This window comes from Apodemus sylvaticus, chromosome 19 (genome assembly GCF_947179515.1).
Source record: "Apodemus sylvaticus chromosome 19, mApoSyl1.1, whole genome shotgun sequence".
Lineage (NCBI taxonomy): Eukaryota > Metazoa > Chordata > Mammalia > Rodentia > Muridae > Apodemus > Apodemus sylvaticus.
Genome location: NC_067490.1, coordinates 26,349,120 through 26,365,477, shown reverse-complemented (window position 1 = coordinate 26,365,477; position 16,358 = coordinate 26,349,120). Strand labels below are relative to the sequence as shown.

General features: G+C 52.8%; 6 protein-coding genes and 3 pseudogenes across 10 annotated transcripts in view; 7 read left to right on the top strand and 2 right to left on the bottom strand.

Annotated features, from left to right (window-relative positions):
• LOC127669885 (perforin-1-like) overlaps positions 1–16,358 on the top strand; it is a 174,950-nt gene that overhangs the window by 13,818 nt on the left and 144,774 nt on the right. The window lies entirely within an intron of this gene.
• Positions 1–16,358, top strand: part of LOC127669891 (perforin-1-like) — a 131,738-nt pseudogene that overhangs the window by 13,824 nt on the left and 101,556 nt on the right.
• The window catches only part of LOC127669893 (paladin-like), a 148,112-nt gene that overhangs the window by 41,140 nt on the left and 90,614 nt on the right, over positions 1–16,358 (bottom strand). The gene's annotated exons all lie outside the window — the stretch shown is intronic.
• The window catches only part of LOC127669882 (perforin-1), a 205,019-nt gene that overhangs the window by 132,355 nt on the left and 56,306 nt on the right, over positions 1–16,358 (top strand). The window lies entirely within an intron of this gene.
• LOC127669883 (perforin-1-like) overlaps positions 1–16,358 on the top strand; it is a 205,019-nt gene that overhangs the window by 132,355 nt on the left and 56,306 nt on the right. The gene's annotated exons all lie outside the window — the stretch shown is intronic.
• Positions 1–16,358, top strand: part of LOC127669884 (perforin-1-like) — an 86,482-nt gene that overhangs the window by 13,818 nt on the left and 56,306 nt on the right. The window lies entirely within an intron of this gene.
• The window catches only part of LOC127669887 (perforin-1-like), a 159,786-nt pseudogene that overhangs the window by 87,548 nt on the left and 55,880 nt on the right, over positions 1–16,358 (top strand).
• LOC127669896 (paladin-like) overlaps positions 1–16,358 on the bottom strand; it is a 61,171-nt gene that overhangs the window by 5,506 nt on the left and 39,307 nt on the right. The window contains exon 7 of the mRNA XM_052164126.1: positions 6,218–6,358. Coding sequence (XP_052020086.1) covers positions 6,218–6,358 — 141 coding nt within the window. The remainder of the gene's footprint in view (positions 1–6,217; positions 6,359–16,358) is intronic.
• The window catches only part of LOC127669890 (perforin-1-like), a 160,508-nt pseudogene that overhangs the window by 132,355 nt on the left and 11,795 nt on the right, over positions 1–16,358 (top strand).

Below are 16,358 nucleotides of genomic sequence, written 5' to 3'. Positions count from 1 at the left end.
GTTAATATTGATAAAGTATATAACATACACATATACAATATATTAAAGTATATGTAATGTAAAAATGGCCAAATAGTAGGCACTTGGCCAACATAGTGAGGTCCCGCTGTCTCCCAGGATGGTGAGCTGGTCTGACTGTGTGGCTGACTGTACGGATCAGGTAGCCCCAAGCCTCAGCCTGCATCTCCTCTCCTGTCTCCTTCCTGGCCCTGGAGTGTTTTCAGAAGGACGGGAGTCACCCAGTGCTCCTCGGAAAATCCGCTTAAAACTGCTTCCACGGAGGGTCAGGAGAGGTGGCCAGCTGTCACCTGGCTACAGCCACAGCACACCAGCACCGTCCCAAGACACCAGCAAGGACGATGAGGTCTGAGGCACATCCGGGGGGAGACGGAAGGAGCCTTTCAAGGGTAGAATTATCTCTAAATTCAGACACTGTGTGAGGATTACGCCCGACACCCCCAGAGGTTCCCAGGACACATCCTGCCTCTGGCCACAGGGCTGTGATTTGAGACAATGACCCATCTGCCTGTCACAATCTACTTTCCTTAAAAGCATCCCGTGCTGGCACAGTTCCGGGAGGGGGCACCTGGCCACCTCCTGTACATAAAAATAGCCAAGCTGTTTCTAAGCGGTGCAGCAGGGCAGGCTGTCATTAGCTGCTGTAAGCTGGACAGAGGCTTTCTGGACCCTTGGGACTGACACCTGAAATAGAAGGAGCCCCAGGAGACACACCAGAGCTGTGGGGGCCGCAGGCTTCTCAGGCCTCTGGCCTGTCTGGCATGGGGGTAGGTCTTGCTCTGTCAGTGTGTCTGGAGGCTCTCTGCTGAGCCCCCAGGAATAAACTTGAGGCTGAGCGTCTGTGCCCCCACACACTGCACCTCCTCTGTCCGAATGGCCTTCCTCTCCACCTGGCCACAGTCTGCTTGTCCCTCCAGGCTCAGGACGAGCCCCACGCCCCACGGGCCACACCCGCCCTGGGCATGTACACCACGCAACCTCCCCTACCCTGAGAGTCTCCTCTGCTCTCAAGTCGGGCCTTTTCATGAAAGCAGACTTTGTGAGTGCTTCCCTGTGGTGGGCCGGGCCTTCTTCAAACAGCTATGAGGTCTGGGGTGGGCGGAGGCAGGAGCTGACATTAGTTATCTGCCTCTCCGTCCTCCACCCCAAGAGGTCTGCATTAGAGCGTGGGGTACAGTGGGCATTTTGCTACCCTGTGAGCACCTCTCCCAGCCAGTGCCCTCCTGAGGCAGTTTCCGGTTAGCTTAGAGAATCCAGACTCTAGAAAAATGCTGGGAGGCTCCCCCACCCCAACCCCACCCTCACCCATGCTTTCATACAAGTGTCTGCATGACACCCCAGTGGTTATCTCAGGTACCCCAAAATTCATCACCCACGCCCTAACAGTTTTCTGAGAGCGCCACCCCAACCTGCTAGACCCGTAAGCATGCCATTCGAGGGACAACCGCCATCTTCAAGCTGTGGGAGCTACACTCTGGCTCTGCATTCGCTTGTCCCTTCCTGAGTCACACTGCAATCAGGAAATCCTGCTGGCACCCCTTCATCATGTTTGCAGAGGCTCCCTTCCCTCAGCAAGTGCTCCCAGGCACCCCACGCAGTCCCTGCCAGGCCCCCTCCGTGCCCCGGGCCCTTTAGAAGCACGTCTCGTCCTGGAGTCCCAGTGGACTAAGCGAGAGTGGATGGCAAGCAGGCAGATTTTCCTTTTTATGCTAATGTTTACTCCACCTGCTGCTAACCACCGCCCACTCGCTACATAAGGCACGGCTGAGCCCTGCCCTGTCTGGCAGGGTCCTGGGAGCTGGGCTGCAGAAATGCGCCTATGCAATAAACAGGCGCCCCACCTCCCAGTGCCAGCTGCTCCCCAGAGAGGCAGGTCTCGGCGAGATGATACCAGGGCCAGGGGATGGTGGAATTGATCCTGTGACCCTTCTAAGTCTAGTGACTCTCTGCGCCCCAGGACCATTTATGTTATGCCACGCCTAACAAGGCAGCCATGCACAGCGTGGGCATGCGTGACTATGTACAGAAGCCAGAGGACAACACAGGGAGTCTGTCATCTCCTTCCACCATGGAGGCCCAGGGCATCACACTCAACATACCAGTCTTGGCGGGAAGTCACACACACACACAGAGAGAGAGAGAGAGAGAGAGAGAGAGAGAGAGAGAGAGAGAGAGAGAGAGAGAGAGACAGAGAGACAGAGAGAGAGAGACAGAGAGAGAGAGACAGAGAGAAAATAGACAAAGCCTCATAGTTGCCCTGGAAAATAGAGAGGCATGGCTGGGCTGGGCCTCTAAGGCCAAGAAACTGAGGTCAATTAAGGCAGCCATGGATCAGACTGCCCCAGAAGGACTCCCACTTGGCTTACACCACACAGCACCCATGACAGTGGAATCAAGTGCCCTCAGCCACCACCATAAACACACTGGCTTTTTTTTTTTTCATTTTTAAGCCTGCCCTGAGAACAGACAGGTACCAAAAAGTGTCGCTCCCAAGTCCTTTTCGTGGTCCTGATCGATCAGTCTTGAGGTGCGCGTTCAATAAACTATTCTTGCTTACCTGAGCTCAGTGTTAGCCTATGTGGGTGCAGGAAGTGTGGCCCACTGGTCAGCTCTGCCTCAAGCCCTTTTAGACACAAGAGTTCATCTTGACCTTTAACTTGATGAGTCCTACATAAAGCTTTGTGGAATCTGTAACTCCTGTTCCAGGGGATCTGACACCCTCACCCAGACATACATGCAGGAAAACAGCACTGTACACAAAATGAGTAATGTATATTATGTGTTATTTATATATTATTTTTACTTAAAAGAATAGATATAGATATAGATATATTTTAAGGAACTTGTCCTAGGGGCTGGGGAAATGGCAGGAATGAGCATGAACTTGCACACAAGTGTGAGGTCCCAAGTTTGAATGCCCAGCCCCTTCAGAAAGCCAGATAGAGTAGCTCTTCCTGTAATTCCAGCATTCCTACAGAAAGATGGAGAGGTGAGACAGGAGAAGGTCTTGAAGCTCAGGACAAATCTAGGCAAAAAAAGACCCCATCTCAATACAAGGTGGGAGCCGGGCAGTGGTGACACATGCCTATAATCCCAGCACTTGGGAGGCAGAGGCCGGCGGATTTCTGAGTTCAAGGCCAGCCTGGTCTACAGAGTGAGTTCCAGGACAGCCAGGGCTACACAGAGAAACCCTGTCTCGAAAAACCAAACCGAACCAAAACAACAAATTGGGAGAAGCCAGAAAAGCAGCTTGGCCAGTAACACCATTTGCTGTAAAGTCAAGTGGTCCAAGTTCAAAGACTGCATCCCACTTAAAGGAGGGAGGAGAGAGCCTCTGACCCACACATGCTGTCTGTGACACGTGTCCGCTCCCGTCATGCACACACTAACATAAAAATTACCTTTAGAAATAAAAATACACACACACACACACACACACACACACACACACCCCTAATTTACTGAACATCAGTGAGGCCCTAGGTTCAATGGGAAAGTGATAGGGCAGAATTTACCCTACCTTAGCTCACTGTCGCCACCTGGTGTCCACACTGGTGAGTAACTGCACTCAGCTTCTGATCTTCTGCATGGACCCTGGGATGGGGCTCTGGAATTCCATCTCATGCAGTCAGCACCAACTTGGTCTCAGAAATGTGAGGGGTCGGGAAGTGGGAACGGGCTAAACATCCTCCATTAAATACTCCACCATGAAGCATCCAGGAGCTACGCCCCCCTTTTCCTGCAAATATAGCTCGGATCCCCCTCCCCTACCACCTCACCCCCCAGGAGTAAAGCCAGCTACCCATCCAATCTCACTTCTGGTGACAACACTGCCACCAGGTGGCCTTCTGTGCCTTGCTTGAACCTTTAGCCCTCCTGGCCTTTGCCTGTGTGGCCCTGAGACCACAGTGACTCCTTCTGGGGCTGACTGAGGCCAACCTCTAGCTTCTCCCTGCAGACCCGGCCTCACACACTTCCTCTCTGTCCTCACAACGCACATCCAGGAACAGGAATTGAGGGCCTGTGAGCTTTGGAGTTGGGATGGGGAGAAGGAGCCTCTACCACGGCCTGGCCCACGTCCTCTGGAGCAGGTCTAAGCCCTGCCTAAGCCTCCAGCAACCAGAACCCAGAGGCCTCAGCTCTCACAGATTCCAAATTGTGACAGCGAGCGTGTGCTGGCTAGTTGTATGCCACCTTGACTCAAGCCAGTGTGACTTCAGAAGAGAGACCTCAAGTGAGAAAACGCCCCACTAGGTAGGCCTGTGGGCAAGCCTGTGGTACATTTTTCAGATGGATGATTGTTGTGGAAGGGCCCAGTCTACTGCAGGTGGTGACACCCCTGAAGAGGTGGCCCTGAGTTGTTATCAGAGAGCAGGCCGAGCAAGCCTCGAGAAGCAAGCCAGGGAGCAGCAGCCTCCATGGCCTCTGAATCAGCTCCTGCCTTCAGGGTCCTGCCTTGAAGTTGCTTCCCTGACTTCCCTGGATGGTGGACTACAGGCTGGAGGATGAGATAACCCTTTCCTCCCCAAGTTGCTTTTGGTCATGGCGTTTCAGCAAAGCAATAGAAACACTAAGATAGTGTGAGACTCAAAGGAACCTAGACATGGGATCCTAGTCACAGGGACATTGTGTCATCCATTGTGTGCCAAGTCCATTTAGGAAGTTCCGGACCCATCATCTCCTCCTCACACAGGTCAGACTCTAGTCAGAACTTTCTCCAGTCTTATCCCACATGCCTGCCTCCAAACAGGGCCTCACCTCTAACCCAGTCAGGATCTGACCCCAAGACCCCAAGCCAAGGCTGTTCTGGGTCGTTCTGCGCATGTGTCCCCAGCTGGAGATGGAACAAGTTGCCCATGACCCTGTGTTCTCTTATAAGCCACAGAGGAGACTCTGCCCCGACAATCACCCAGCCGGGGCACACACGGACGCTCTCCATGCTGTGCAGCGCACCTACTCTGCTAGGCTGAGAAACAGGGCTCGTTGCTTCCACGACCTAAACAATTCCCACACCCCCGAGGCCCAAAGCTGCAAACTCCACCTCCTGCCCTGCACTGGAGAGGCAGACACGGGAACACTGGAGACCAGGGCAGACTCAGCAGCACGTTCTTTCTAAAGAGCTGCAAGCCCCAGGTTCATATGTAAAAAGACTCCTCATTTTTACAATTTAATAAATTATTAAAAAAATAACTTTGACTGGGTGGTGGTGGCATATGCCTTTAGTCCCAGTACTCAGGAAGCAGAGGCAAGTGGATTTCTGTGAGTTCAAGACTGGACTGGTCTACAAAGCAAGTTCCAGGACAGCCAAAGATACACAGAGAAACCGTGTCTCAAAAAACCAAACCAAAACTAGAGAGACAGACAGGCAAATAGATAGATAGATAGATAGATAGATAGATAGATAGATAGATAGATAGATATAGACAGACAGAAAGAATTAGATAGATAGATAGATAGATAGATAGATAGATAGATAGATAGATAGATAGATATAGACAGACAGACAGACAGACAGACAGACGGGCAGATGGACAGATGGACATATAAAATATCTTTGGAGGGTGGCAATATGGCTTGGTGGGTAAGGGTGACTGCCATCAAGGCTGACCACCCAAACCCTTCTCCCCAGAATCCACATGGTCGAAAGTTAAGAACCAGCTCCTACGAGTTATCCCTGCCCCCCACGCTCATGCCTTATGCACACAGATAAGTAAATATATGTAACATAAAATAATATTTATCGGAGCAAACAAACAACTCGATGGGGACCAGCCCCAGCCGCCAAACACTGTAGACAAGCGCATCACACAGCACTGACTTTAACCCCTGGTGACTGTCAGCCACAATGCCATGCCCCTGATTCTGCTCAGCCACTGGCACCCCAGGATCGCACACTAGAATTGTATCCCATGATTCCTCTGTACTTGGCCCCTCCCACAGCAGGTGTCTAATCTGTACATCATCCCCCAGGTGGGCGTGGTTTGGGATGCTGCCCTTTGTTCCCAGGTCCCTGTGTCTTTCTAAGAGGTGAGACCAAAACAAAAAGCAGACGAACGAACAAAAGGTCCAAACACCTTAGGCAGGGCCCACAGGCCCTGCTGCCCCTGGGAACCTGAATCACCAACCTCCCCTACCCGCACTCCCCCGATGTGAACCACAGCCCATCCTGCGGAGCTGGGGGCCCAGGGCCAGCGCTCGCCTGTCGGTAGGTGGAGATGATGATCTCCCGAAGGTGGTAGTGCATTGGTGTCATGGTCTCGCTGACGGTGTCCAGCGCCGCATCCACCTCCTTCTTCACGTGGTGGCCATCGGGGAGCAGCTGTACCACCTTCATCACCACCTGGGGTCAGAGGAGGGGTGAGTGGACAGAAAGCCAAGGGGGACCTCAGCCTGAGCCCTCCTGCCCACGTCCGGGCAGTAAGGGGCTATGGTGACGCCCAGGAGACACATCCACAGGCTCCCAAAACAAAAGTCACGCATGGTGCTAAACGGAGAACCAGGGAGACAATAGGAGAGCAGGGGAGGTGATGGGGGAGCCAGGGAGGTGATGGGGGAGCCGGGGAGGTGATGGGGGAGCTGGGAAGGTGATGGGGGATCCGGGGAGGTGATGGGGGGTCCAGGAGGTGATGAGGGAGCCGGGGAGGTGATGGGGAGCCGGGGAGGTGATGGGGAGCCGGGGAGGTGATGGGGGAGCCGGGGAGGTGATGGGGGAGCCGGGGAGGTGATGGGGGAGCCAGGGAGGTGATGGGGGAGCCGGGGAGGAGATGGGGGGGCCGGGGAGGTGATGGGGGAGCCGAGGAGGTGATGGGGGAGCCGGGAGGTGATGTGGAGCCAGCGGAGGTGATGGGGGAGCCGGGGAGGTGATGGGGGAGCCGGGGAGGTGATGGGGGAGCCGGGGAGGTGATGGGGGAACCGGGGAGGTGATGGGGGGTCCGGGAGGTGATGGGGGAGCCGGGGAGGTGATGGGGAGTGGGGAGGTGATGGGGGAGCCGAGGAGGTGATGGGGGAGCCGGGGAGGTGATGGGGGAGTCGGGGAGGTGATGGGGGGTCCGGGAGGTGATGGGGGAGCCAGGGAGGTGATGAGGGAGCTGGGGAGGTGATGGGGGAGCCGGGGAGGTGATGGGGAGCCAGGGAGTTGATGGGGAAGCCGGGAGGTGATGGGGATCCGGGGAGGTGATGGGGGAGCCGGGGAGGTGATGGGGGGTCCGGGAGGTGATGGGGAGCCGGGGAGGTGATGGGGGAGCCGGGGAGGTGATGAGGAGCCGGGGAGGTGATGGGGGGTCCGGGAGGTGATGGGGGAGCCGGGGAGGTGATGGGGAGCCGGGGAGGTGATGGGGAGCCAGCGGAGGATGCCAGTAAACCACAGGAAGGTCTGAAATGCGCCGAGGATGTTCAAAGCTCAGGCGAGGCCCCTCACACAGATCCACCTTACTCTATGTCCTTACTGCCGGACAAACTTTTCACCGACCCAGCCAGCTCACTGCCCCGCAGACGAGGATCTTACACGCTCCAGGCAGCCCTCCAACTCCCTACGTGGTCCAGAGGGACCCTGAACTCCTTATCCCCCTGCCTGCCCCACCCAAACGCTGAGTCGCAGGTATGAGCCACCACTCCGTCTCAGAGGACTCGATGCTGGCCTGGAGCCCAGGACTCTGTGTCCATAGCCCTTCATTTCCTCTGCTTGGGTTTTTTTTTTTCTTCCTTATCTATTGCAGTGGTCGGGACCCAAGCCAGGGCCTTGAACAGCCAGGCAAACACTCCATGTCTGAGCTACATTTATTGTTTTATTTGTTTGTTTGTTTGAAACAAGGTATCACTGTGTGGCCCCTTATTTATTTGTTTGTTTATTTGTTTATTTATTTATTTATTTATTTGAAACAAGGTTTCACTGTGTAGTTCCTTGTTTGTTTATTTGTTTGTTTGTTGGAAACTAAGTATTACTGTGTAGCCCTATCTAGCCTGAAAGTTACAATATAGACCAGGTTGGCCTAGAATTTGATTACTGTTAGCATATTTTCATCATATTAAGTAAAGAAAAAAAGGGGGTAGGGATGAACATCAACCATGAGAGGAAAAGGGGTGGAAAGGGGATCACGTCCAGGGGCCCAGAGGCACCAGGTGATTGACAGCCTTGACCTCTCTCAGAGGTCAGGGCAGCAGGAGTGCCAGGAGGGCAAGCGGCAAGTCTGTGACACAGGGAGCAGAAAGTGACTGTGAGGCCAGCCCTGCTCAGATCTAGGCCAAGTGTGCAGAGAGGTGTCACCCATCTGAGATGTCATGTGACTCGGGGCAGGTACCAGAGGCAGAGGACAGGTCTGAACACTAATGGCGGCCCATCCAGGGCCCCTGCGCTGAAGCAGGGAGACAGACAGAGCAGAGGAGCTTACAGTCCTCTATGGAGCGCCAACCACGGCTGAATCTCAAGCAGCTAAGAGGCAGTTCCCGACCACACCAAGATGGCCTGGCCAGGTAGGGAGGGGGCCAGACCCTATCCATGTGGCAGAGGCTTAAGAGTCAAGTTGTTTTGAGCCACAGTCCACCCACCTGGGAAGAGGACAGACAGCCTCCCCCCACCAAGATCCCAGCAGGACCCAAGAATTCTGACCAGGGACGGGGTGGGGAGGGGGAGGGGCATACCCACCTGAAACTCGCCCTTGGTGAACTTGGCATCCGGCACACTCACTAGCTCCTCCTCCCCCACCTCGGGACAGCCCTGAGGGATGGCAGAGCTGAGGTGGAGCCTCTCCCTACTGTACACATACTCCCCACTCCCCCCACACACACACCCAGAAACCCTGCTGAGGGTCTGCCCAGACTGATGGAAGAGGGTCCCCTACATGACATCAGACATGACCTCTGCCCTTTCACATTCACCACAACCAGAATCCGCCCCTGCCAGGGATGAGCTCTGACCTCACACACAAGGCCACACCTACCCCAATGTGCCAGCAGGCCAGCACGGCCACCACCATGGCCGTTGTGGTCCGGCCCTGGCCGTTGAGGCAGCTGAAGACAAAGCCTGTGCCTGGGTCCTTGGAGAGAGCAGCTCGCATGGCCTCAAGCAGCCGCTCAAAGTCCTGGGGTGACAAGACCACAGTTCGAGTCCAGGGGTGTCCAGACTCACAGTGGGGACCTCCATCGAAATGGTAACCCCAGATTTCTGTCCCCTCATGACTCATCATTCACATAACTTACTTCATGTGCACACACAGCTCACTGGATTACATACAAGACCATGCATGTATGAACAGCTATGTTCACATATACACCCATAACTGTCTATATCCCAGGCGTATGAGGAGATACAACACACATCCGACACTCAGTATGCCAATGCTCATGCACATCCAAGTTTTCCAGTCTGGTGCTGTGTCTCTGCCTGAGCAGCCACCAGGGGGCAGCCCTCCACTGGCTATGAGCCCTGACAACCATCACAGCCACACCCACAGACCACAAATGCAAGGCACACAGAGCATACAGATACACCAACAAGTCCCTGAAAGGCAAACCACACAGATGGCTGCGAATACACCTCTGTCACAAACCGACAGCTGCCACGTGAACACCACCTCAGTCACACAGGGTTTCTCTGTGATCGTCCCCCTCCATGCATGTAACATTCACATGCAGCACACACACACACACACACAAGACAGATGCTATGAACCCCCATGGGACCAACACCCCACAGCACCACGGCACCGTGTGTCATATATTTCTCCAACAGCCATATAAGCACACGCCCTTCCCTGTGACATATGGTGCACATGCCTGCAACATATGACAGGCAGACTGGCCCCACAACAGAAAGCACATGAAGGTAGGATACACAGTGAACAGGCCCGTGTGCTAGCACATAAGCACACACAGAGAACAGATGGGAACATGTGTCTGAGGCCTCATATGGACACCATCACACAATCCCCTGGCCCACTATGGAGATGAGCTGCTTTTCCCAGGCCAGAGAAGAGACAGAGAGATCCAGGGCCCAGAGACCTGGCCCCTCACCTCCTCCCGAGGGGCGCAGAAGTCCGGCAGGGGAATGCGGCAGTAGGTCAGGCCAAGGCTGGCCCCCTGGTGCTGGCTGAAGACCTCCTGTGTGGTCAGGCACTTCTGGAACCTGGGGGTGGCAGGGCTCTTGGTGATGGGGACAGGGACGCTCAGGTGGGCCTTCAGCTGGGCCTCCAGAGTCTGGACAAGAGAGAGACAGAGGGCAGAGGACACCGAGACAGGCCTGAGAGTCAGGAGCCTGATGGAGCCATGGGCCAGAGCTCAAGAGCCCGCAGCCTCAGTCAGAACCACAGCGCAGAGGCAGAAAGGCCACGGGAGAATGGGGACATGGGGACACGGGAACAGTAGTCCTGGGACAGTCCTGCTAAGCCTCAGCTCTGCCATCATACAACAGGAACACAGCCCCCCCAACCCCCGCCCCGCTCTCTCCATTCCCCCCTAAGTGCCTCTGCTGCAGACCGTGCAAAAGTCCTTACCTCCAGCTGCTCGGGGGCCAGCGCGGGTCCCGGGGGCCACAGGCTGTGCATGTGACCATCACACTCCAACACAACCTCCTCCCTCAGGTTGATCCAGACCACCTGGCGCAGCTTCCTCTTGGTGTCAGACAGGTAGGCCAGGATGTTGCCTAGGGCCTGGGGGGACAAGGGGCCATCAGGGTCACGGCTCTCCTTGCCCCGTCTCCTCTTTTGAACCCTGGGGCCTGAAAGCGGGCACCTTGGCACTGGGCTGGGCGGTGCCATAAATAGGCATACGTGGTACACGCCGGAAGTTGGCTATGTCCATCTCTCTGATGGTGCTGAGCGCATCCAGGGAAACCAGGTCATCTGCTTCCTGTAGGGAGGAGGACATCCAATCGGAAGCCCACGGTCACCTGCCATAGCCGGTGGTGGGCACCATATCCAACGGGGTCTCAGAGGGAAGTGTGGAATCGGGCTGGCAGAGAAACGGTGTCCTACTGGGTACAGGGTATATATGGCGGGACCCTGCAGCCTCACCGACGCCCTGGCAAGGACGTGGTGGTGCACGGCCTCCAGAGAGGCTCCAGCTCAGATGTCCTACGGTCCAGTCTGACTGTGTCAAACCTCTGGGCTTTGAGACTGAGGAAAAGGTACCAGGACAGCAGCCAGAGCCTGGGACATTGTGCCCACAGGAGAAGCCTGCCACCCCATCCCCTACCTAGCGTCCCCCCCCCCCCCCGACCCCGGCCACACCTCCCCAGCACTACAGAAATCTAGAACTCCCTGAGGCAGGCAGCCAGCCAACCCCGTCCACTCCACAGATACTCAGCTACTCACCAGGGAGCCCTTGACGATGAGGTGCCCGGGGACCAAGGGCCCCACTGAATTCAGCGCCACCAGCAGACGATACAGCTCAGGATGGGTGCACAGCCATCGACTGAAACTAAGGGCAAAGGCCAGGGGGTGCTGCAGTCCGAGGCCGAGAGAGACGGGGCATTGAGGAGTGTGGGGCCACCCTGAACCCTCCCTGCCTAGCCCTGTACAGAAAGGGAGCCCCGAAAGGTAGCATTGGGACTCAGGGGAGACCGAGTAGGAGAGGGAGGAGCAGGATGTTTTCTGCCCTGACTGAGATACTAAGCCCAGGCCTGGGTTGGGGGTGGGGGGAGAGGGGAAGTGGGGGCGGGGCAGAAACAACAGGCACCTGGACCTGTTCTTGGCCCTCCCAGCCTTTCTCAGGGACCAACAAACACACACACACACACACACAGTCTCCCTCTATTCCCTGCCCCGTGGGGTCCCCGTGGCTGGGGTAGCCCTCCCTCAGCCCCACCTGTTCATGCAGATAGTAGTTAAATAGGATCAGATAGAAGTACAGCTCCAGACTCCACAGCGCCCTCTGCTGGACAGCATGCTGACTAGCACACTCCTGAGGAGAGTGAGGGGGAAGGGAGAATTGGGTGTTAGACATGGGGCTGCCCCCTAGCTGTGTCTAGAAGAGTGGAGACTCCCAGAAGGCACGCCCTCCAGCTCCAAGACAGTTCTGCCAGGCTGGAAGTCCTTCCTTGTGTCTGTCCCATTTGCAGTAACTCATGAGTAATATGGAACCCTGTGGTGACCACACAGGGCATGAGTGGCTCTCAGACAGATGCTGCCTCTCCAGTTTCCAGTCCTGGGACAGGGACAGCGTGAGAAGAAAACAGGACAACTACCTCATTATGTTCCATTTCCTCTGTGTTGAATCTTACTTTGTTGAAGCAGGGTTTCTCTGTGTAGCCCTGGCTGTCCTGGAACTAGCTCTGTAGACCAGGATGGCCTTGAACTCAGAGATCTGCCTGCCTCTCTGTATCTCTAGTATCTTAATGTAGGGATTAAGGGTGTGTGCAAACACCACCTGGTTCCTTTCCCTTTCTTGAGGGAGGCCCTCCTTTAAGATCCAGGAACACAGATACACATACACACACACACTCACACCACACACACATACACATACACAAGACATCATACGCACACATATCCACAAACATACACACATATACATATATACACATATACACACAGATACATACACACCCATCATATATACACATACACACAACATATATTCATACATATACACAGACACATATACACACACATAAACATACATACACACATACATACATACATATACACACAGATACATACACACATACAGAGACACACATATACACAGAGACACACACAGATACATACACAGATATCATTTGCACACATACCCACAATATATACGCACAACATATACACACACATACACATATATACATATACACATCATTTGCACACATACATGCAACATATACACAATATACACGCATAAACATACATACCCACACAGAGATACATACACATACGCACACACACACACTAACACACACCTCTGTGTTGCCATAGCAGCCTGACAGCTCTGCCAGCAACACATGAGCCAACCACAAGATGGTGCCAGAGAAACAAAGATGCAGCATGAGCCCTGGGCACTGCTCTGGTGGCCTCTGACCCCTGGTCTAGACTAGGGGATAACCCTGCGCCTGGATGACCCCACTGCAGATGCAAGAGAGGATTCCAGATAAGGCGAGATGAAGTGTCTCCAGACAGACGCCATGACAGTACAGGGTCCTGAAGCAGCTCATGTGTCAACAACTGGGGCCTGCCTGGTGACAGCAGCAGGTGACACTCAGCCCTCTTCTCAGTGTCCCAAGCATCTTCCCTCACTTGACCCCCACCAGCCCTACAGCTACTTATCATCGAGTGTCCCACTTCACAAACAGGGCAATGCAGGCAATCCACACAGCAGAAGTCCTCGTCCCCGTAAGGGACACTACCAGACGGTGACCAGGCAGCTGGGTCAGGACTCCAAGTCTGACTCGCCAGGCCCAGGCAGGTTGACCTGGCCACGAATTAAAGTGACAAAGACATCAAAAACTCTTCTCAATGACAAACTCCAGGAATTCACACTAACACTAGAAGTGTGGGTGGCTACACAAGAATCACAACCACTGAAGAGAAGCCCACGTGCTCCGGCAGCTGTGGGCTCAAGGTAGCATCACATTTCCTGTCTCTAGTTTCTGATTTCCCACGGTGTAATGCAGCTCTCAAGGACTTGTTTTATGTAAGTGTTAAACTGAAGGTGGTCAGGACTTTGAGTCTCCCACACACCACACACCACACACCACACACCACACACCACACACAAGCACTGTCAGCACCGGCTTCTCCACAGAGCTCAAGACAGGAGCAGCGAGCCAGCACAATCTTCTTCCTGAAACTGTGCAATGGACCAAGTCTGCCTTTTCCATGGAAACTCCAGAAGATTCCCTCACAGGAAGAGCTCCTGTGTGAATCCTGGGAGGCCCCCAGAGATCTCTGAATTAAAGGCTGTGTCCTGGGGTGACACTGTCAGAAGGTGACAGGTTCCTTAAGAGGCAGGGCCAAGCAGGGAACACTTGGATCACTGGAGACGTGTTCTAAACTGCAGGATGCCGGCTGCCTCTTCCTGTCTTTTGGTCACTGTCCTTTACATGAGAAGTGCCATCCCAAAACATGTGACCGCAGTAATGTGCTGAGCCCACCGGCACCTCCAATGGGGGGTGGGGGTGGGAACAGGACTCTCTACTCCTTCCTTCAATCCCTCTCTCCCTCCCTCCCTCCCTATCCTTTCTCTCCTTGCTGACCTCAAACACAGCAAGCAGCCCAGGCTACCCTGGAAGTCACAGTCCCCCTGCCCCTGTAGCTATGTGGGGTTTATAAGCCTGTATCACCCTGGGCTAGCCTTTGCTTTTTTGTTTTTTTGGGTTTTTTGGGGGTTTTTGGGGTTTTTTTGGGGGGGACTTTTAATTTTTTTTCTTTTTTTTTCCGATATATTTTTATTTACATTTCAAATGATATCCCCTTTTCTAGACCCACACTCTCTGAAAGTCCCATCAGCCCCGTTCCCTCCCCCTGTTTTTCCATCCAACCCTTCCCAATTCCCTCTTCTGGTTTTGCCCTATACTGCTTCACTGAGTCTTTCCAGAACAAGGGGCCACTCCTCCATTCTTTTTGTACCTCATTTGATGTGTGGATTATGTTTTTGGTATTCCAGTTTTCTAGGTTAATATCCACTTATTAGTGAGTGCATACCATGATTCATCTTTTGAGTCTGGGTTCCCTTACTTAGTATGATGTTCTCCAGCTCCATCCATTTGCTTAAGAATTTCATGAATTCATGGTTTCTAATGGATGAATAGTACTCCATTGTGTATATATACCACCTTTTTTGCATCCACTCTTCTGTTGAGGGATACCTAGGTTCTTTCCAGCTTCTGGCAATTATAAATAGGGCTGCTAGGAACATAGTGGAACATGTATCCTTATTACATGCTGGGGAATTAATTCTGGGTATATGCCCAGGAGTTGTATAGCAGGATCTTCTGGAAGTGAGGTGACCAGTTTTCGGAGGAACCGCCAGACTGATTTCCAGAGTGGTTGTACCAATTTGCAACCCCACCAGCAGTGGAGGAGTGTTCCTCTTTCTCCACATCCTCGCCAACATCTGATGTCTCCTGAATTTTTAATCTTAGCCATTCTGACTGGTGTAAGGTGAAATCTCAGGGTTCTTTTGATTTGCATTTCCCTAATGACTAATGAAGTTGAGCATTTTTTAAGATGCTTCTCCGCCATCCGAAGTTCTTCAGGTGAAAATTCTTTGTTTAACTCTGTACTCCATTTTTTAATAGGGTTATTTGGTTTTCTGGAGTCTAACTTCTTGAGTTCTTTATATATATTGGATAGTAGCCCTCTATCTGATGTAGGGTTGGTGAAGATCTTTTCCCAATTTGTTGGTTGCCGATTTGCCTTTTGATGGTTTCCTTTGCCTTACAGAAACTTTGTAATTTTATGAGGTCCCATTTGTCAACTCTTGATCTTAGAGCATAAGCTATTGGTGTTCTGTTCAGGAATGTTCCCCCTGTACCGATGTCCTCAAGGGTCTTCCCCAGTTTCTTTTCTATTAGCTTCAGAGTGTCTGGCTTTATGTGGAGGTCCTTGATCCATTTGGAGTTGAGCTTAGTACAAGGAGACAAGGATGGATCAATTCCCATTCTTCTGCATGCTGACCTCCAGTTGAATCAGCACCATTTGTTGAAAAGGCTATCTTTTTTCCATTGGATGTTTTCCGCCCCTTTGTTGAGGATCAAGTGGCCATAGGTGTGTGGGTTCATTTCTGGATCTTCAATCCTGTTCCATTGATCCACCTGCCTGTCACTATACCAATACCATGCAGTTTTTGATACTATTGCTCTGTAGTATTGCTTGAGGTCAGGGATACTGATACCCCCAGAATTTCTTTTATTGTTGATAATAGTTTTAGCTATCCTGGGTTTTTTGTTATTTCAGATGAATTTGAGGATTGCTCTTTCTAACTCTGTGAAGAATTGAGTTGGGATTTTGATGGGTATTGCATTGAATCTGTATATTGCTTTTGGCAAAATGGCCATTTTAACTATATTAATCCTGCCGATCCATGAGCATGGGAGGTTTTTCCATTTTTTGAGGTCTTCTTCCATTTCCTTCTTCATAGTCTTGAAGTTCTTGTCTAACAGATCTTTCACATGTTTGGTAAGAGTCACCCCAAGGTACTTTATACTGTTTGTGGCTATTGTGAAGGGGGTCATTTCCCTAATTTCTTTCTCAGCCTGCTTATCCTTTGAGTATAGGAAGGCTACTGACTTGCTTGAGTTGATTTTATAACCTGCCACTTTGCTGAAGTTGTTTATCAGCTGTAGGAGTTCTCTAGTGGAGTTTTTTGGGTCACTTAGGTAGACTATCATATCATCTGCAAATAATGATAGTTTGACT